This window comes from Scyliorhinus canicula, chromosome 2 (genome assembly GCF_902713615.1).
Source record: "Scyliorhinus canicula chromosome 2, sScyCan1.1, whole genome shotgun sequence".
NCBI lineage: Eukaryota > Metazoa > Chordata > Chondrichthyes > Carcharhiniformes > Scyliorhinidae > Scyliorhinus > Scyliorhinus canicula.
Genome location: NC_052147.1, coordinates 7,794,001 through 7,816,496, shown reverse-complemented (window position 1 = coordinate 7,816,496; position 22,496 = coordinate 7,794,001). Strand labels below are relative to the sequence as shown.

At 47.8% G+C, this 22,496-nt stretch overlaps 1 protein-coding gene across 2 annotated transcripts in view; it reads right to left on the bottom strand.

Annotated features, from left to right (window-relative positions):
* The window catches only part of smek1 (SMEK homolog 1, suppressor of mek1 (Dictyostelium)), a 139,730-nt gene that overhangs the window by 15,878 nt on the left and 101,356 nt on the right, over positions 1–22,496 (bottom strand). For both annotated transcript variants that reach the window (XM_038773224.1, XM_038773214.1), the window contains exon 9: positions 5,791–5,914. In XM_038773224.1, the coding sequence (XP_038629152.1) occupies positions 5,791–5,914 (124 nt within the window). The remainder of the gene's footprint in view (positions 1–5,790; positions 5,915–22,496) is intronic.

The window sequence follows — 22,496 nt, the reverse complement described above, 5'->3', positions numbered from 1 at the left end:
TTATTTGAAATTTAAACCAGGCAGCTTGACCCCACTGATTGGTCAAGGCATTGCCTCAGGGAATGAATTGGCAATGTCTACTTGCCCACTAATCAGCATTCTCGTCTCACAGTATAAATTGTTTCCTCATACAATATACGTTGTTCCCCGCATATACTGGTATTCTTGCAAAGTGTCCTGATGAATGCAAAATGAGAAGCTTTGACATGTCTCTTTTTTCAGCAATATTCAAGTTCTGTACTACCAAACAACTAGCAATATTTTCTCCAAAAAAATTGTAATCAAGAGAAAAAAAACTATAAATCACTTGAATTCTAATTTTGTATCATACCTTGCTGTTAAAGAAAACAGAACTGCGGTGTAATAAAGTCAAAAAGAAAAATGGATAAAATTAATGCAATAAACTGCAAGGCATTGAAACAGAAATTATTGTTCTTCAAAGCTTCAAACTATACGCAGCAAGTGGCTTCACGTGTAAGTCACACATTTATTTTCTTTTTTAACAAGTTCCCATACTGGGCATTATTTGAAAAATAAACTGAAGCTTTAAGCCAATGTCCTTAATAGGGATACCAAACACAAGTTAACTATTAATACATGTCTTTCTAGCCTGTGGGATTTTGCTGTGCACGTCCACAAAACGGTCATTGCATAATATAATTTTGTTCAATGTGAAAATATTTTGGGATGTCTAAGATTCCAAGGGAATGCTATATAAAAGTGATAGATGAACATTTTAACAGAATAAGTCTACAAAATAAGTCCATGAGTAGCTGCAGAAAATATATGGATGCAGTAAAAAGAAAATTATGTATAGTATAAAATGCACTTTGTTTTTAGCACGCTGATGAAAATCACATGATTACTCACTGTACTGATCCATAGTATTGTTTGATATTCTTTAGATTAGCCAAAATTAATTATACATCATGATCATAAAATGTTTAGTTTCTCAACAAGAATTCAATGAAGGAAACAACAATCCACTTTTCAGACTGTCTGCTTTGCTCACTCATCAGAAGTGGTGGATTCAAGCACATTGAAGCTAACTGTAGTACTGCTTTGAGGTAGGGATTGCCTGCTCCAGTGGTTCAAGGTAAAGATTCATGGCACTTTCTGAAGTGCAGGGAATTCTCACTGTCTTAACCAACATTCTTTCCTCGACCAGTAGAACAAAAAAAAAACAGTACCAACTGGTCATTCAACTTATTACTGTCTGTGGGATCATCGTCTGTGCAAAATGGTTGCCTCATACAGCAATTGGCACAGTGCTTTAAAGTCATTAGAAACCCTTCAATGCTAATGCATTTTTCAGAGTGGTTGAACAGAAATCCCTGTTTCAGCTTTGGATGACTGTTTGCACTTTTTCCCCATGTCCGCGCGGGTTTCCTCCGGCTGCTCTGGTTTCCTCCCACAGCCTAAAGATGTGCAGGTTAGACGGATTGGTCATGCTAAATTGTCCCCTCGTGTCCCAAAGGTTAAGTGGGGTCATGTGGTTCCAGGGATGGGGCAGGGGAATGGACCTGGGTGGGATGTTCTTTCGAAGGGCAGGTGCAGACTCATTCAGCCTAATGACCACCTTCTGCACTGTACAAATTCTATGATTCATAAGGTTTTTGAGCTTGTAGAAAATGACTCACCCTGTTTAATTTAATTCCAGTCACGAAATAGCACTTGCCAATGTCTTGTAATAACAGATTAGAAAGTATTTTTAAAAATTTCATACAATGAATTGCTTTGATGTACAATATCCAATGTTCGATAAGGCAGCAACTTTGTGCACAAGATTCCATGAACAGCAACAAGATGAGCAGTCAGTTAGTAAAAATATAGACTCCAGCTGCTCCTCAAGTTCAGAAACCTTAAGCTCAAACAGGTGGGGACACTACAGGTGGTCACATGAAGTGCCCTGAAGTCCCCACAGAAATGATGCAGGAATTGAAACAGGGCTCAGTTGCTAGTGATCTAAAAAATTCTCTTTTAGAATCAAGTTAGGAATTTATTGAGCTATTAATCTTAATTCATACCTCTAGACATACTCTCCGCTCTTATTCATGTTTTCATTCGTTCATGGGAAGTAGGCTTCGCTGGCTGGGCCAGCATTTAATCGCCCATCTCTGAGGGCACTTAAGAGTCAACCACATTGCTGTGGATCTGGAGTCACATGTAGTCCAGACAATGTAAAATTACAAATGTCCTTCCCGAAAAGGACATTAGTGAACCTGCTGGGTTTTTACGACAATGGTTTCATGGTCACCTTTTAGACTTTTAATTCCAGATTTTTATTGAATTCAAATTTCACCTTCTGCCATGGCGAGATTCAAACCCGGGTTTCCAGAGCATGACTGTGGATTACTAGTGCAGTGATAATTGCCATTGCCTCCTCCAGTTAGTTCACTTTCTGTTATACTTACCCCAAATGATTTAAAAAAAAAAAAAAAAAACCCTGGCTCCTTCTTTAAACAAGTGTCCTAGTTTAAGAAGAGAGAAAAAGAAATACTAAGCAACCACTTACTGGCTTTCCTGTGATGTCGCACTTTGAGTGGGAGTGGAATGGAGAATTAAAATGACAGGTAACCGCAAGCTTGGGGTTAAGCTTGCAGACTCACCAGAGGTATGCTGCAAAGCAGTCATCCAAACGTGCATCTGCTTTTCTCACATCTAGAGGAGACCGCATCATTAGCAGTAAATACAGCATATTAAATTGAAAGCAGCACATTTAAATCTGTTTCAACTAGAAAGTGCTTTTGGGACCCAAGACAATGAAGGAAGAAGGTAAAAGGGAAGGTGTGGCATCTCTTGCACTTGCATGTTTGTTGCTACTTCTCACTGTTAAATATGTGAAGTGAGAAGTCAACTAACATTCCAGGTGTCAATAAATCTCCCCCTTGTTAAGTTCTATCTTTTAAGTGCTTTCTTTTTAATTTCCAATGTATGCAGCCCCTTGGCCACCGGCTATTAGCGAGCTGCCTCCACCGCCAGAAAACATGCTTCGGCCCACGGGGGCCCAAAAATCATTTTGATATAGAATTTACACTACAGAAGGAGAACATTCGGCCCATCAAGTCTGCACCGGCCCTTGGAAAGAGCACCCTACTTCAGCCCCACACCTCCACCGTGATGCCTCCTAACCTTTTTAAGACATAAGGGGCAATTTAGCACAGCCAATCCACCTAACCTGCACATCTTTGGATTGTGGGAGGAAACTGGAGCACCCGGAGGAAACCCACGCAGACATGGGGAGAAAGTGCAAACTCCACACAGTCAGTCACCCGAAGCTGGAATTGAATCCAGGTCCCTGGAGCTGTGAGGCAGCAGTGCTAACTGTTATTGTTCATGTTTTTGCTCCCAAAGTACAGTACTAGAGTGATGCCAAGAGTCTGCTCAAAGGAATTCTGGACAACTGTGTTTTGGGACATAAAAATCTGGCTGCAGAGTTTACAGTGCATCTGATAACTGGCTAGGGCATTAATGGGGTTTTTACCCCATGAAGCTCATCCAGGACATCTACTTCATTATCAAAGTTTGATAATATATGTGCTTGATGTTGGATACTATAGTGCTCCCCACGATTATAAAAAAAGTAGCTATTTAGTATATTATCTACCACTTGTTCAAATGCACAAGATTCCACTGAATTTTAATGCCCTCATTATTGCGACACTATTAACTGTTCTGGAAATGTGGAGTAACGGTGAGATTTCTTGTTTCTGACGAGCAAAGCAGCCAATGGCAGACCTTTACATACCTACAGTTTTTTAAGACTGTTAATCTGTCTTCTTTGGTACAGGACTGTGCAGGTGTCTCCAGAGGAATTTGTTCACCTCTGCCCCACGACGGGAAGCACAGCCAAGTAAAAATTTAAATATTTGTGATTGTCAAAAATGACAATCTGCATGAATACAGGTTTCTTATTAGAGTGGGAGGTGGTGCTGAAAATGAGTAGTTGGAAGAAAACCATACAAAGAAGTGAAAAGCAACAAAAATTTCTGAAATAAAAGAGCGAGCAGCACTGCTTCCTATTGTGGTTCTCAAAACATTGAATGAGTTTTCTACAAGTTCTGACAACAGTAGCTCTACTCAACTAGAATTACAGTAATTTCTAAACATACATTCAAATATTAAACAATCAGATCATTTTCCTCAAATTCCACTTTGACCCCTTTGTAACAAAACAACCCGTCACCCAATATACTATTTAAACATTTAGCAGACGTGAAATCTGATGAGATAATTAGCATCCATGTGTCCAATTGTGACTGAGGACATGGAGGAGGAAGGAGGGGGGCTGATTATCTTAAAACCAGATTACAAAAGTCAAACTGTGCACTCTAGACCAATAAAAGTATTTAATAAGAGTTCTTACAGGACTCGGAATCAAAAAACATAACTTTACCTACACACAAACATAAAACCAGCACACTAGTACAGTATTTGCCACTTCCATGTATTTGCATCAATGGAGCATATTAGTCTAATCAAAATAACCTTGGTCTGCATCTATATCTAACATGGGCACCCTTAATGTTAAGTAGGGCAAATGTGACCGAGTCACCTAATGTTGACCAGGGCAAAAAAGTCTTCTCAAAAATTTGCTGAGTACAAAACTTGTCCAAATGAATGTCAAAGAATTGTAATTTACTTCAGGTAGAAACAATCAAAATAAAAATAAAAACTTGATTTGAATTACCAGATATAATCATTAGTTATTCATCTCCTGAACCTTAGTGAGAGCCCTTTATGAACTATTTATTTACCTATGTCTCAAGGGGTTTGCCTCAGCAAACCAAACAATTGTGCAGACAAATTTGAAAACTGAAATGTAATTCCATAGACAACCGCATTTTTAAGTTGCACACACGTGACTGAAATGCACTAACATTTTGTGCAACTTCAAGCCCCCTAAACATACCTCATATAAAACTAACTTTCCTTTCTCATTCTCTGAACCAAGCTTCACTTAACATTTAAACTGCATCATAAGTAATAAAAACACTCAAAAGTTGATCAATAAAATAAACCCCTATCCTTACTCTGGAGGATTTACTTCAAGTGTGTTGTCCACCTCCAACCATTTAGTTCCACTGACTTTCTTCCATTAAAAGCCAATCTCTTTCATTTGATTTAACCGATATAACTTTGGCAATGTGGCTCATGTAGCACAGTCCATGGCGTTCAGGGGACAGCTTACATTATGAATGGCGCTGTTGGGAATGTGGGAAAGGCATCAACAGAAAATAAACTGAAGAATTCTATCTCCCCAACCCCAGAAACTTTGAAAAAATCATTTTGCTGATCAGAGTTAAAAAAGACAGGTTTCTGACCCACTGAGAAGCAACATATTTGCAACATTCTCATTCCTTTCCTCAAGCAAAGGCATTCCCACCCAGACAGAAACTGACAGAAATGCTCATCACAGCTAGTGCTGTTGGATTTCCGAGACAGATAATACTGGGACTTGAGTGGCTGAGAAAAGTCCCTTCTTCCTCACTCAACATTTCTTTTCCTTAAATAAATTTTGAGTACCCAATAATTTTCTGCCAGTTAAGAGGCAATTTCGCTTGGTCAATCCACCTATCAAGCACATCTTTGGGTTGTGGGGGTGATACCCACAGACACATGGAGAATGTGCAAACTCCACACGGATAGAGACCCAGGGCCGGGATTGAACCCAGGTCCTCAGCGCTGTAGGCAGCAGTGCTAACCACTGTGCCATCCTACCACTCAACATTTCGACACAAGTGTATTTGCATGCCACGCGCTGAAGGTAAGATGATGATTGATACTGACCATTATACGGAGATGGCTCACCTTTGCTGGGCTTCTCCTCAGTGGTATTCGCCAGCAAGGGGGCAGTCAGCACATGCATGCAGTGTTTGTAAAAGAAACTCAGGAATTCCGTCTTCTCTGTTTTCTGCGCAAAAAAAAGCAATTAAATTTTGACTTCCCTGATATGAAGAGTGAAAAGTCTAATAGCCTAGAGGGACTGCAACTTGGAGATTATTTATTCATATTTTATTAAACTTGTAATCACAGTCAAAGAAACAGGACCTCATGTTGAAAGGCTGGTCAGAGAACCTCTTACACGTACTCAAAAATACGTCAAGGCCTTGCAAAAGAATGGTAGATTTTGTTCTTTCAATCCGGACTGTGTTTGGACATGGGATTTACGATATAGGCATAGCAGTAATTACAGATCTTTTGTTGCTGGTGGCAGCGATGAAAGAAAATTGAGGATTAAAATAAACACACATATAACAAAGAAAAATGGATGACACATTAATGGTTACCCATCCAGACTAACATGTCAACCTATTCCACACAGTACCTTCCCAAATTGAAGATAATCCTGTTACATCTTCTGAAAGAGGATACACCATACTAAAATTATTTTTATTGGGCTACATTTTGGCGTTTTACTCTGGGAGTATTAATCGAGTACAGACCTACCTCTCAATCCAATTTTGCTTGGGCATAGGGCACAGACAGAGGAGGGAGGGAGTTTGACTGTCCCTGTGCTGTGACCTACCTAGAAATGCTCAACAGGAACAGAGATTTGCGCATGCATTTGCTCCAAATCAACTTCAGATTGGTTCTGGACAGGCTGCTACTCTGTCAATAGTACCAACAAGTGCTAATCAGTGTTAATGTAAGCATATTTGTGACACTAATAAATATTATTATTAAAACTGCATGGCAGTGATCCTTTATAAATAGCAGAATTATCATTTATGTTTATGGTCCCCTTCTGCGTTGCAGCATTCTATGATTTTATGAGCATGGCAACTAATTTGAGGGCCAACAAGAATTTGTGAAGGGCAGGACATGTTTACAAAAACATTGGCTTGGATTCAAAATTCTGCTCAAGCTAATCAGAAATATTCACATCTGTTATTTATGTCCCTCAATATCCAACAAGGAACTGTTGAAGGATTTGGATCATAGCACTACAGGATTTGCAAAGGATACATTAAACATGTTTACCTTCCAGAAATAGGTCTGTGGAAGAGATTTAAGGTTTGTTAATTTTGTTCAATTTTGGCAGCATTTTAGGTTGGGAGATGCCACGGGTTCATAGGTTTGAGCCGGGGAGATTGACATGAGGTTCCGGGACTGGGAAGAGAAGGGTTAAGGAGATTAAGGTCCTGTTTCTGGAAGGGCAGTTTGTGAGCCTAGAGGAGCTGAGGGAGAAGTTTGGGTTGGCGCGGGGCAAAAATTTTAGGTATATGCAGTTGAGGGTCTTTCCGATGGCGTCTGCCTCCTCGTTGCTGGATGAAGTGCCGTCAGCTGGGGGTGGTGGTGGTATTGCACCGTACAAAGTCTAGGATGAGCCGGCTTTTCGAGGGGGGGCAAGGAAGTCTGTGAATGATGAGGGAGGGGCTCTGCGAACCATGCACTTATGTTTTGGGCATGCTTGAAGCTATAAAGGTTTTGGAAGATTGTTTTCAGCACCATTTTGGGGTTCTGCATGTGGATGTGGAGTCCGGTCCCTAGAAGCCGTATTTGGGGCGTTGGACCGGCCGGAGCTGCAGGCGGGTGCGGGGGCAGATGTCTTAGTTTTTCCTTGTAGATTGGTCTTGTTGGGGTAGAGGTCAGCTTCTCCACCCTGTGGCCCGATATGGCGGGGGAGGACCTGCAGAAGTTTTTGGCCCTGGGGAAAGTGGAATTTGTTCGGGGGGGGGGGGGGGGAAGTGGTGGGTTCTACAATAGTTGGGGTGTGTTCATTTTGCATTTTGGAGAGTTGGTTACCGTTGACTGATGAATGTGGAGGGGCTGGTTTAATGTGTTGGATAGGTTTTTGTGTTTTCTGTAAATTGTAATAATGTTGAAAATTTGGAATAATACTTTTTTTTAAAAAATTGTTCAATTTTTGAGGAAGCAACATTTTGCAAATGCTCACAGGTTTATGACCAGTACATGATAATGTTTAGTCTATTTCACCCCAGTACTTGGCTACTTGCCACTCGGAAACAACCATCTAGGGTAGGAAACTGTGCAGGAAAGGATGTCAATCTGGAGAGTGAAGTGGTAGCTTGTGTGACCTTACGCCAGCTGAGAGTCATTTGCAGTAATCCAGTAGCAAGCAACTCATTCTGACATTGACAGAGAACTTAATAGAATCAAACGTCAAATCCATCTTAACAAAGCAAATAATTTCAACTATTACAGCTAACAAGGATAAAGTCAGAAAATTTTGCAAAACCAAAACCGCCACATTGAAGGGGTAACTTATGGAACAATGAATAAAGGACACCAGGTTAAATTGCCAACAAGGTGAAATTTAAAGATGTGGGGAGATTAAATGACAGAGATGTCATGGAACAGAGGCAAAGGCAGTGTTAATGTTAGTATTAAAGATCCAAAACAGGGGACTTCCGGCTGCGGCGATGCGGAGCTAAGCCGCACGTTCGGTAGCTCCCGCTATTTTTGGACTTTCGGGCTCTTTTAAGGGCCCGTAACGGCGCTGATTCGGCTTTTCCCCGGGTGGGAACGCAGCCACTGTGCTCAGCGGCCGGTGGATGGGCTGGACTAGAAGTGGAGCGGTCAAAAAGTCGACTTTGCAGCAGAAGGTGCGAGGCAGAAAAAACAAGATGGCGGCGGCCAGGGAACCGGCAGCGTGGCAGCAGTGGGCGCGGGAGCAGCAGGAGCTGCTTCAGCGCTCCTTCAGGGAGCTAAAAGCTGAGATCCTGGAGCCGTTTAAGGCCTCGCTGGACAAGCTCATGGCGACTCAGACGGCCCAGGCCGCGGAGATTCGAAAGTTGCAGCAAAAGGCTTCGGAGAACGAGGACGAGCTCCTGGGCCTGGCAGTGAAGGTGGAGTCGCACGAGGCGCTTCACAAGAACTGGTTGGCAAGGATGGAGGAGATGGAGAACCGCTCCCGCCGGAAGAACCTGTGGATTTTGGGCCTCCAGCAGGGGCTGGAAGGTTCGGATTTGGGGGCCTACGTGGTCCTGATGCTGAACTCGTTGATGGGTGCGGGGTCGTTCCGGGGACCCCTGGAGCTGGAGGGTGCCCAGCAAGTGCTGCTGCGGAAGCGCAGGCCAAGCGAGCCGCCCAGGGCGGTGCTGGTCCGCTTTCACCGCTTGGTCGACCGTGAGTGCGTGCTGAGATGGGCGAAGAAGGAAAGGTGGGAGAATGCAGACATTAGGATTTATCAGGACTGGAGCGGGGGGACGTGGCGAAGAGAAGGGCTGGCTTCAATCGAGCGAAAGGAGTGCTTCATAGGAAGGGGGTGAAGTTTGGCCTGTTACAACCAGATCGCCTCTGGGTCACTTACAAGGACCGCCAGCTCTACTTTGACTCTCCGGAGGAGGCCTGGGCTTTTAGAACATAGAACATAGAACACTACAGCGCAGTAAGGGCCCTTCGGCCCTCGATGTTGCGCCGACCTGTGAAACCATCTGAAGCCTATCTGACCTACACTATTCCATTTTCATCCATATGTCTATCCAGTGACCACTTAAATGCCCTTAAAGTTGGCGAGTCCACTACTGTTGCAGGCAGGGCGTTCCACACCCCTACTCCTCTCTGAGTAAAGAAACTGCCTCTGATATCTGTCCTATATCTATCACCCCTCAATTTAAAGCTATGCCCCCTCGTGTTGGTCATCACCATCCGAGGAAAAAGACTCTCACTGTCCACCCTATCTAACCCTCTGACTATCTTATATGTCTCTATTAAGTCACCTCTCAGCCTTCTCCTCTCTAACGAAAACAACCTTAATTCCCTGAGCCTTTCCTCGTAAGACCTTCCCTCCATACCAGGCAACATCCTAGTAAATCTCCTCTGAACCCTTTCCAAAGCTTCCACATCCTTCCTATAATGTGGTGACCAGAACTGCACGCAGTACTCCAGGTGCGGCCGCACCAGAGTTATGTACAGCTGCAGCATGACCTTGTGGTTCCGAAACTCAATCCCCCTGCTTATAAAGGCTAGCACACCATATACCTTCTTAACAGCCCTATTAACCTGGGTGGCAACTTTCAGGGATTTATGTACCTGGATGCCGAGATCTCTCTGTTCATCTACACTACCAAGAATCTTGCCATTAGCCCAGTACTCTGCATTCCTGTTACTCCTTCCAAAGTGAACCACCTCACACTTTTCCACATTAAACTCCATCTGCCACCTCTCAGCCCAGCTCTGCAGCTTATCTATGTCCCTCTGTATCCTATAACATCCTTCAGCACTATCCACAACTCCACCGACCTTCGTGTCATCTGCAAATTTACTAACCCATCCTTCTACACCCTCTTCCAGGTCATTTATAAAAATGACAAACAGCAGTGGCCCCAAAACAGATCCTTGCGGTACACCACTAGTAACTGAACTCCAGGATGAACATTTGCCATCAACCACCACCCTCTGTCTTCTTTCAGCTAGCCAATTACTGATCCAAACCGCTAAATCACCTTCAATTCCATACTTCCTTATTTTCTGCAATAGCCTACCGTGGGGAACCTTATCAAACGCCTTACTGAAATCCATATACACATCAACAGCTTTACCCTGATCCACCTGTTTGGTCACCTTCTCAAAAAACTCAATAAGGTTTGTGAGGCATGACCTACCCTTCACAAAACCGTGTTGACTATCGCTAATCAACTTGGTCTTTTCAAGATGATTATAAACCCTATCTCTTATAACCTTTTCCAACATTTTACCCACAACCGAAGTAAGGCTCACAGGTCTATAATTACCAGGGTTGGCTCTACTCCCCTTCTTGAACAAGGGGACAACATTTGCTATCCTCCAGTCTTCCGGCACTATTCCTGTCGACAAAGACGACATGAAGATCAAGGACAAAGGCTCTGCAATCTCCTCCCTGGCTTCCCAGAGAATCCTAGGATAAATCCCATCTGGCCCAGGGGACTTATCTATTTTGACATTTTCCAAAATTGCTAACACCTCCTCCTTTTGAACCTCAATTCCATCTAGCCTGGTCGACTGAACCTGAGTGTTCTCCTCGACAACATTGTCTTTCTCCAGTGTAAACACTGACGAAAAATATCCATTTAACGCTTCCCCTATCTCCTCTGATTCCACACACAACTTTCCACTACTATCCTTGATTGGCCCTAATCTTACTCTAGTCATTCTTTTGTTCCTGATATACCTATTGAAAGCCTTAGGGTTTTCCTTGATCCTATCCGCCAACGACTTTTCGTGTCCTCTCCTCGCTCTTCTTAACTCTCCCTTTAGGTCCTTCCTGGCTAACTTGTAACTCTCAAGTGCCCTAACTGAGCCTTCATGTCTCATCCTAACATAAGCCTTCTTCTTCCTCTTGACAAGTGCTTCAACTTCCTTAGTAAACCACGGTTCCCTTGCTCGACAACTTCCTCCCTGCCTGACAGGTACATACTTATCAAGGACACGCAGTAGCTGTTCCTTGAAAAAGCTCCACATTTCGATTGTACCCATCCCCTGCAGTTTCCTTCCCCATCCTATACATCCTAAATCTTGCCGAATAGCATCATAATTGCCTTTCCCCCAGCTATAATTCTTGCCTTGCGGTATATACCTATCCCTGTCCAGGCAGAAAAATTGGACTCGAACTGAAGACTGGGGAAAGATGTACATTGTTTGGAGGCTCTGTCCTCCTTCGTATCCTTTTGCTTATATTGGCTGTGTTTGATGTTGCCTTTTTGTTGCTCTGAGTTTTCGTCTTTTGGGGCTGTTATTTATTTACCGTAGCGCTTTTTGTTTTTGTTTCCACTGGTGGGGGTTGGGGAGCAGTTTGAGGTCCCTCTGGGTCATGTGCCCGTCTTTTTCCCCGCGTGTTGGGTTGGGGGGGCGGGGTTCGGGATGGAAGCGCAGGCTTTCTTCCTGCGCCGGAGGAGTTGGGGGCGGGGCCGGCACTGGGAGGGGGGATTGGTGGTTGTGTTGTATTTGGGGGGGGGGGGTCGGCGGGAGTAGCCGGGGTCAGCAGGAGTCGGCTGACTTACGGAAGTACAATGTTAGGGGTAACGCAGCTAGGGGGGGCCCTAGCTTTGGGAGGGGGGGGGGGGAGAGAGAGAGAAGGGGAAGGGTATCGGGTTGCTGCTGTAGGGGCTGTAAGGAAACAGCTGGTGAAGGGGGGGGGGTTGGGAGGGGGGTCTGCCACCGTGAGGAACGGGCTTGGGGGGTTCCCTGGGCACATGGTGGGTTGAGGGAGAGCTATGGCTGATCGGCGCGGAGGGAGGGGAAGGACCCCCCACATTCGGCTGGTCACATGGAACGCGAGGGGTCTGAATGGTCCGGTGAAGTGGTCCCGGGTCTTGGCATACTTGAGGGGGCTGGGAGCGGATGTGGCTATGCTCCAGGAGACGCACCTCAAGGTTACGGATCAGGTGAGGCTCAGAAAAGGCTGGGTGTTTCACTCGGGGCTCGATGTGAAGAACCGAGGGGTGGCAATCTTGGTCGTTAAGAGCTTGTCGTTCGTTGCGTCCAATGTGGTGGCGGACAGTGCAGGTAGATATGTAATGGTGAGTGGTAGACTTCAGGGCGAGCGTGTGGTCCTGGTCAATGTGTACGCCCCCAACTGGGACGATGCGGGCTTCATCGGCGTATGCTGGGCCTGATCCCGGACCTGGAGACGGGGGTTTTGATCCTGGGTGTTGACTTTAATACGGTGCTGGATCCGGCTCTGGATTGCTCGAAGTCTAGGATGGGCAAGAGGCCGGCGGCGTCTCGGTGCTGAGGGGGTTCATGGATTAGATGGGAGGGGTGGACCCTTGAAGGTTCTTGAAGCCGGGGAGTAGGGAGTTCTCCTTTTTCTCCCATGTTCACAAGGCTTACTCCCGGATTGACTTTTTTGTTCCAGTAGGGCGCTCATCCTGAGAGTGGTGGAGGCGGAGTATTCGGCAATAACCATATCTGACCATGCTCCACATTTGGTGGATCTGGAGGAGGGGAAGGACCAGCGCCCGCTATGGAGGTTAGATGTGGGGCTTTTGGCAGAGGAGGAAGTGTGTGGGCGGGTCCATAGGGGCATAGAGGAGTATCTGGAAGCCAACGACAACGGGGAGGTGCTAGTTGGGGTGGTTTGGGAAGCGCTGAAGGGAGTAGTCAGAGGGGAGCTGATATCCATTCGGGCGCACAGGGAGAGGGCGGAGAGGGAGAGGCTGGTGGAGGAAATGGTACGGGTGGATAGGAGATATGCGGATGCCCCGGAGGAGGGGCTTTTGAGGAAGTGGCGCAATCTCCAAGCGGAGTTTGATATACTGACCACCCAGAAGGCGGGGACGCAGTGAAGGAGGGGGCGGTGTATGAGTATGGGGAGAAGGCAAGTCGGATGCTGGCCCACCAGCTCCGGAAACGGGAGGCAGCGAGAGATAGGGGGGAGTCACGGATGCAGGAGGGAACTTGGTGCGGGGTGGCAAGGACAGCAATGGGGTGTTCAGACCCTTTTATGAGGGGCTGTACCGAGCGGTGCCCCCTCGGGAGGCAGGAGGGATGAACCACTTTCTGGAGAGGCTGGAGTTCCCAAGAGTAGGGGATGAGCGGGTGGAGGGTCTGGGGGCCCCAATCGAGCTGGAGGAACTGATGGAGGCGCTGGGAAGTATGCAGACAGGGAAAGCGCCGGGACCTGACGGGTTCCCGGTGGAATTTTACAAGAAGTCTTCGGATCTGCTGGGCTTGCTGCTTGTGAGAACCCTGAATGAGGCAAGGGAGGGGGGTCTCTGCCCCCGACAATGTCCAGTGCAATTATTTCTTTGATCCTGAAGCGGTACAAAGACCCCCTTCAGTGTGGGTCTTACAGGCCGATTTCGCTCCTTAATGTAGATGTAAAGTTGTTGGCAAAGGTACTGTCCAGAAGGGTGGAAGATGTAGTCCCGACGGTTATCCAAGAGAACCAAACGGGATTTGTAAAGGGGAGGCAACTGAATGCCAACGTACGGCGGCTCCTTAATGTTATGATGATGGCGCCGGTGGCTGGGGAGGCAGAAATAGTAGCGTCATGGATGCGGAGAAAGCTTTTGATAGGGTGGAGTGGAGTTATCTGTGGGAAGTGTTGAGGAGGTTTGGGTTTGGTGAGGGGTTCATCAGCTGGGTGAAGTTGCTGTACAGCTCCCCGGTGGCGAGTGTGGTGACGAACGGGAGGAGGTCGGAGGACTTTCGGCTTTCCAGGGGGACGAGGCAGGGGTGCCCCTTGTCTCCCCTGCTCTTCGCGTTAGCGATTGAGCCCCTAGCCATGGCGCTGAGGGATTCGAAGAGTTGGAGGGGGAAGGAACACCGGCTGTCGTTGTACGCAGATGATCTACTGTTGTACATCACGGATCCAGCTGAGGGGATGCCAGAGGTGTTGAAGATACTTGAGGAGTTTGGGGACTTTTCGTGTTCGTGTTACAAGCTCAATGTGGGGAAAAGTGAGCGGTTTGTCCTGCACCTGGGGGATCAGGAGAGGGAGATAGGTGAGCTCCCGTTGAAGAGGGCTGAGAGGAGCTTTAGATATCTTGGGGTCCAGATAGCTGGGACGTGGGGGGGCATGCACAGGCTTAACTTTGAGGCTGGTGGAGCAGATGGAGGAAGAGTTCAGGAGGTGGGACGCGCTGCCGCTCTCGTTGGCGGGCAGGGTCCAGTCGATTAAGATTACGGTGCTCCCAAGGTTCTTGTTTCTTTTCCAGATTGATCCCAAAGGCTTTTTTCAAAAGGGTGAATAAGTCTATTCTCGGGTTCGTGTGGGCGCGGAAGGCCCCGGGAGTAAGGAGGGTATTCTTGGAGCAAAGAAGGGAGGTAGGAGGTTTGGCGTTGCCCAACCTGTGTGGGTATTACTGGGCGGCGAATGTGGCAATGATTCGCAGGTGGGTGACGGAGGGGGAGGGTGACGCATGGAAGAGATTGGAGGTGGCGTCCTGTGTGGGTACGAGTCTGGAGGCTTTAGTGACGGCCCCACTTCCACTCCCCCCGGCAAAGTACTACACGAGTCCGGTAGTGGTGGCATCCCTCAAAATCTGGGGGCAGTGGAGGCGGCATAGGGGGGAAGTGAAGGCCTCAGCCTGGGCCCCGATATGGGGCAATCACCGTTTTGCACCGGGGAGAATGGATGGTGGATTTGGGAGTTGGCACAGGGCAGGCATCAGACAGATTGGGGACCTCTTCCTTGATGGGAAATTCGCGACTCTGGAGGAGAAGTGGAACCTCCCCCCGGGAACGCTTTCAGGTATATGCAGATCAGGGCATTTGTTAAGCGGCAGGTGGCGGGGTTTCCGTGGCTGCCGCCAAAGGGGGTGCAGGATAGGGTGCGCTTGGGGACGTGGTCGGTGAGGGGAAGATCTTGGCAATTTATCAGTTGATGCAGGAGGAGGAGGAGGAAGAGGAGGAGGCCTCAGTAGAGGAGCTCAAAGCGAAGTGGGAGGAAGAGCTAGGGGAAGAGATTGAGGATGGAACGTGGTCGGACGCCCTGGAGGAGGGTGAACTCGTCCTCTTCTTGCGCACGGCTCAGCTTAATTCAGCTGAAGGTGCTGCATAGGGCGCACCTGACAGGGGCCAGGATGAGCCGGTTCTTTGGAGGGGAAGACAGGTGCGGGAGGTGTTCGGGAGGCCCAGCAAACCACACCCATATGTTTTGGGCATGTCCGGCCTTGGAGGGGTTTTGGAAGGGGATGGTGGGGACTTTGTCTGAAGTGGTCGGGTCTAGTAGGTCAGGCCGGGCTGGGGGCTCACGATTTTTGGGGTACCTTCGGAGCCGGGAGTGCAGGAGGCGAGAGAGGCCGGCATTCTGGCCTTTGCGTCTCTAGTAGCCCGCTGCAGGATTCTGTTACAGTGGAGGGACACGCGGCCCCCGAGTTTGGAGGCCTGGATCAGCGACATGGCTGGGTTTATCAAGCTGGAGAAGGTTAAGTTTGCCCTGAGGGGGTCGGTACAGGGGTTCTTTTGGCGGTGCCAGCCCTTTCTTGATTTCCTGGCGAAGGGGTAGAGGGTGGTCAGTCTCAGCAGCAACCTGGGGGGGGGGGGGGGGTTCGGGGCTGGCTATGGGGGTTTGTTTTTGCGACGGTGGGCTTATTATTTCCTTCTTTCTTGTATTGTTGTTTGTTATTATTTATTATTCTGTTTTGGGGGGGGGGGGGGGGGGGGTCTTTTCTTGTTTCGGTGTAGAACCACACCTTGTCTACTTTAACTGTGGGGAGAAAATTTGTTGTTGAAAAACTTGAATAAAGATTATTTTTTAAAAAAAGATCCGAAACATTGGTCTAGAATATGACAGCACGGTGGCACAGTGGTTAGCACTGCCTCAGTACCAAGGACCCGGGTTCAATTCCAACCTTGGGTGACTGTCAGTGTGAAGATTGCACTTTCTCTCTGTGACTGTGTGGGTTTGCTCCGGTTTCCTTCTGCAGTCCAAAGATGTGCAGGTTAGGGCGATTGGCCACGATCAATGCGCAGGGCTCCGGGGTCGGGCGGGGGAGTGTGCCTAGGTACAGTGCTCTTTTGGAGGGTTAGTGCAGACTCGATGGGCCAAATGGCCATCTTCTATACTGTCGGGATTCTATGTCTGCTAACAAGGGAAGTAAAAGTTGGAGAGCCATGACCATCGGAGTTGTAAAATGTTGCATGGAAACCGATTCCACAATGACATGCAAGCTGTGACCCTCACCAATGAAAACACCACAGACCCCATTCTCAGTGAAGAATGGGGTCAAACAAGATGGTGTCATCTCACCAACCCTCTTCTCCAGCTTCATTGCTGAAATACTGCATCTTATTTCCAGCAAATTACCCACAAATGCGCAGATAATTTAGAGAACAGATGGAAAATTGTTCAACCTACACTTCAAGCCAAAACCAAATTCAATTAGTCACCGAGCTTCAGTATGGAGATAATGCTTTTGTGTGCACTCACTCAGAAACATAGCTTCAGGTCATTGTCAATTCCTTGTCTGAAGCATATGAGAAAATTGGCCTTTCACAAAACACCCAGAAAACTAACGTCCTCCTCCAACCAGCTTCCACAGCACAACATCTGCACAATGAAATTCATCATCGCTTCCAACGCATAAGCTCAATTTTCAGTATTTGACGACCAATATCTCAAACCTGAGACTAAAGGTCATTGCTTATTGAGCAGCAATGATTCCCAGCTCCTGTATGCTTTGGAGGATTAGGCAACCTACGGCATGAAGCACTGGAGAAGTACCATCACAATTCCTCCAAATCCAGTGACAAGGAAGTTGGTCCAACAGCAGCATCTCTCCTAAGCCAATAAACCTAGTGCTAATTACTCAAAACCATCTCCGTTGGGCAAGTGTCATGTGAGAGCACCTTTAAGAAATGGGTGTTTAATACTGCAGTGATGTCAGAGAGTTGGTGGAGCTGGGCTGTGTCAGCCTTTTACTTTTGTTTTAGGCTGTTTGCTGCAGGGTGTGTTTTAGTTTCGTTTTCAGAGCTGGATAGCTGCAGTCACAGCCAAAAAGTGTATTACAGTCTCTCTCTGTAATCTAAAGAACGTAAATCGATCCTTTGGTGATTTAAAACTAATAACTGCTCTTAGTAGTGACTTTAACCTGATGTGCTTCTGCTGAAAGGTTTTTTTTTAAAGTCTTCTGGATGTTAAAGGACAGCTTAAGAATTACTTAGTGTTATATTCTTTTTTTTTAAAATTTAGATTACCCAATTATTTTTTCCAATTAAGGGGCAATTTAGCGTGGCCAATCCACCTACTCTGCACATTTTTGGGTTGTGGGGGCGAAACCCACGCAGACACGGGGAGAATGTGCAAACTCCACACAGACAGTGACCCAGAGCCGGGATCGAACCTGGGACCTCAGCGCCGTGAGGCGGTTGTGCTAACCACTAGGCCACCGTGCTGCCCCAGTGTTATATTCTTTGCGGGTTGTATTTGAATTAATGATTGCTAAGATGTTCACTGTATGTTTTCAGAGTTCATAGAATAAACATTGTTTTGCTTAAATAAAATACTTTTACATTTCTGCTGTACCAATCCTGTAGAGTGGGCCGTGTGCTCCCCATACCACAATCTAGTAAAACATGTGTGTCAGGTGAACTCCATGATACACTTTGGGGTTCTCTAAATCCTGGCCCATAACACAGGACACGCCATTCAAATGCCTGACACCAGACTCCGAATGCAATTTCTCGACTCAGAATTCGGTTGTGTCAGGAGACTCCCAGGAGGATAATAGAAACACATTAGGAATGTTTTTAAAACATCCCCAAAGAGGTCAAAGCGGTTAGAGAGGGCTATGGTGTGAAGAATAAATTGTTCAACAGAGGTAAGGGGGCAATGCTTAGCAACTGAAGGCCCAAAGTTTTAGTTGGATATATTGCAGCTGAAGACAGAACATTGGGGAGTGAACATCTCTCAGACCAGAAGAAAGACTGGACAGGATGGGAGCTGCAAAGATGCATCACCAGTTACTGACCAGACAACCAGGGAATTGGGACAGAAATTATTTTTTTAAACAAATGAAGTTTAGAAAACAGAGACCAAGGTATTGCTCAGAAGAATTCAAGGAAGAGTAATAAAGGGTTAAAGAGAAAATTGCGGCAACCCAATTTAAATCAGGACAATAGATTTCAGAGGTAACTCGAATGTCTGATGCCACTTTATTAAGAGTTTTGGAATTGAGAGTTAAGGCAATTGTGAACAGTTTGCACAGCAATCAAGGCAAAGAAATCCTAAAAGGAGTTGCTGTAAAATCCTGGAACTGAATTTGCTGTTAAAAGTGAAGTGGAAGCTTTGTTTAAGAGAGTAATTTAAAAGAGTAAAACATGGAGTGCAAACCGCTATGGGAAAGCATTATTGAGAGTAAATTTTATGGCATATTTTTAGGAATGGAGTTTAGAAAATCTGACTTGACAATTATCTGGAGGGACTCTGAGGAGACATCCACAGACATTTACTTGGGGTTCAGAGTAGAGAGTGTGTTTGACCAGTCAACTTGCATGCTTCAAAGGGACTTTGTGCGTTAACGATCCCGTTGTAGCTTAAGATGTACTTTGTAATCCTTGTTAATCTTAAAATCCGTGTGTAGTTGTTAAGCGGAGAGAGAGTAAAGGAGTATTGTATCATAATCCAATTTGTGTTTAATAAATGTTTTTTCTTGTTGTTAACACTAATTAGTGGTCCTATGACTCTGCTCCTTCACACTTTACTAAAAAAAGTAAAAGTTAGTCTTTTGAGCCAGGGTTCCATTTGGGAACTTCTCGTCCAGTTGTATCATCAACTGGGACCATAACGCTATCATGGATTCAAAGTTGGCATCGAGGGGAAATCACGGTGCTTGGAATTTAAGATAGATACATGCAGTTTAATTATGGACTTTTTCATAAACATGGTGTTCCATGCAAATTCAGACAGGACAGGAAAGCTTGCTGCAGCAGTGATCCTGTAAAACACTGGGCCCGATTCTCTGGAAACATTTCCAAGTGCTATAGTGAGCGGGAATTGCCACAGGTTTCCCGGCGAGGCCGGCAACAATATTCAACGTTAATTGGTCAACTAAACGAGGCCTCAGGGCCTGCCGGCTCGCCAGCTGATTCGCCTGCCCCCTGCTAATAAAGTGAGCTGACAACAATGGCGCCAATGAGACTGGCCCCAGGTTTCGGCGATGCGAGTGAGCACTCAGCAGATAGGCAGGGGTCAGATTATGGTATAGATTGAGGAGCACCCGCACCCAGCTCTCTGCGGGTTGTCATCACTCCCGTGCCCTCCACGGTGACCCGCGGACAGTGCCAACACAGTCCCAGCACTCTGGAGTGATGTGAAATGGAGGGTGGGAAATGGGCGTGGCAGGTGGATAAGAATGCAACGATGGACCAGGCCACATCCTAGGTGAATCGGACCAGTACGAGGGCTTCCCTGGTCTGAGGGCTCGCCGGGCCCTCACCACCTGTCCTGCAGCCTCTGGCTGGGCCTCAGGTTCCTCCCTGGCCTCGTCCTCCAGCCCCTGCTAATCCAGCGCCTCCTCATCCTCGTCCCCCTCCACCTCCGAGGTGGCCACATGTTCCTCATCACCAACCTCCAGCACGTCGCCCCTCTGCTGCGAGAGATTGTGGAGGACACTGCAGACGACAACAAAGTGAGCGACCCTCCGGGCGGTGTACTGGAGTGCATCTCCGGAGCGGTTAAGGCATCGGAACCGGATTGAGGAGTCCGATCACCGTTCAATGAGTCCGGGTGGCTGCATGGTCTTCGTTGTAGCAGGTCACCGTTTAAGTCTCCGGCCTCCATACTGGTGTCATTAGCCAGGTCCTCAGCCGATATCTCTTATCCTCCAAGAGCCAGCTGCCCATCCTGGGGTGATCCTTGAAGAGAGCAGGGATGACTGACTGCCCCAGGATGTAGCTGTCGTGTACACTCCCCGGGAAGCGGGCACACGTGCATTATCTGCAGCAGGTGGTCGCACATGAGCTGCATGCTGAGGGAGTGGCACCCCTTTCGGTTAGCATAGGGCACCCCGAGGTGGCCCAGTGAGCACAGAGCAATGTGGATGACATCTATGACTCCCTGGGCCATCCCAGCGATGGTGGAGAAACCTGTTGCCCGTGCATTCTGTTGGGCCTGGTCCATGTCAAAAATTATGTAGTCTTCCGCCCGGGCATACCAGGCATTCATGACCTGCCGGATGCAGCTGTGGGCTGTGGCCTGCGAGATGCAGCACAAGTCTCCACTTGAGCCCTGGAATGATCCCACAGCATAAACGTTCAGGGCTGCAGTGACCTTGATGGCTACCGGGAGCGGGTATCCTCCTCCTCCACGTGGTGCCAAGTCCGCGAGGATGGCACTGGTGTTGCACCGTCTCCTTGTTGAGGCGGAGCCTCCTGCGGCATATGCTGTCCGTCATTTGCTTGAATGACCAGCGGTGCCTGTACACCCTATGCCGTCACAGGACTTCCCCTCCGGGTCCCTCCCTGGCCTGATGGGCGGTCGGGTCCTCAGGGTGTGGGGGCAGGGTCCGGCAAATGGGTCGCTGCCTCGAGCATCTGCAGACGCTGCTGCCGCCGCCTTCTCCGGTGACTGGCCGCATCACATAGCACTAGCACCACTAGGGCAACTTCTGTGGCCAACATCCCTGTCTTGGGTTCAATATCTGTGGCATTGGGAGAAGTGGTGGCTCCCACCCCGGCACCCTCCATTTCCCCACTGATGCCCCCCACCCCCCTACCTGGAACGCCCTGTCCACGTACTCCCAGCTGCAGCGGGCTCCCCTCACCAGGCCTCAGACCCTGTACACCCGCTCACACCATCACCCGGACCGGGTGCTGGCCTCTTCCGCATGGCACTCGCCCACACTCAGGCCATGGACATGGGGCGGCACGGTAGCACTGTTGCTTCACAGCGCCAGGATCCCAGGTTCGATTCCCGGCTTGGGTCATTGTCTGTGTGGAGCCTGCACATTCTCCCTGTTTCTGCGTGGGTTTCCTCCGGGTGCTCCGGTTTCCTCCCACAAGTCCCAAAAGACGTGCTGTTAGGTAATTTGGAAATTCAGAATTCTCCCTCCATGTACCCGAACAGGCACCCTAATGTGATGACTAGGGGCTTCTCACAGTACCTTCATTGCAGTGTTAATGTAAGCCTACTTGTAACAATAAAGATTATGAAAAAACATGTCTGGAGCTGTGTCCCATTCCCTGGGTGTTTGGATTTTGGCTGCTGTGTGTGTATGGTGTTGCCTCCTGCAGTATTCAGGTATACTGTCCAGGTCTCATGGTCTGATTGGGATGCCAGACAATATCTCCCACATGCTACATGGCCCGCCCACCCATGAGAATACACTTGGGTTGTGTGAAGTGGTCACTTAACCGTGATTGCCAATTCCCAATTAGCAATAGCCTTCATTGCACGGCCAGAGACCTTAGAAGCTGGTGGGGGCTATGGGTGGTCCGGGTTGCCCCTAGAACAGCTACATGTTCCAGGGATTGGCATGGCAATCCAGCGAACGGTTGCCCCCCCCCCCCACCCTCCCATGGCAACCCACCCCTGCGGAGGGTCCCTCTCCACCAGCCGAGAGTCCCTCATCCCCCACCGAGCACAGGAGCAGCAAGCCCAGGGCCCCCGGGCTCTTTGCCTGTGAGTAAAGATTGCTAATCACCTCCTCGGCTCTCCACAGAAGCTCTTCCGTCAGGTTCACAATTTTAAAAAGGAGTACTATTCAACGCCAGAGTGAGCACTTGCTGGGGAGGCCAGTGAATGACAGGAGGCCACTGGATGACAGGCGGCTCTCATTATTTGTATGGGAATGGGGCTTAAGTGGTGATAACTGGTTTCTCGCCATGCTACGGTGGGATTCCGAATTCGCCTACGGGAGCAGGCCGTGGGATTCCGAATTCGCCTACGGGAGCAGGCCGGTCACATCGCAAACTGTTTGGCGCCTGGCACGGTTCCCGTTTCTGGCCACTCACACTATTAACCGGCCTCGTTACATTTGAGCACGAGTGTAACGAGGTCAGAAGATCGCTCCCACTGGCAGCAGGACGACGAGATTTGTTATACATTTAAAGCAGAGGGGGAGGTAACAGAATGCCAGAGAGCACGTAAGAAAGAAACAAAAAAA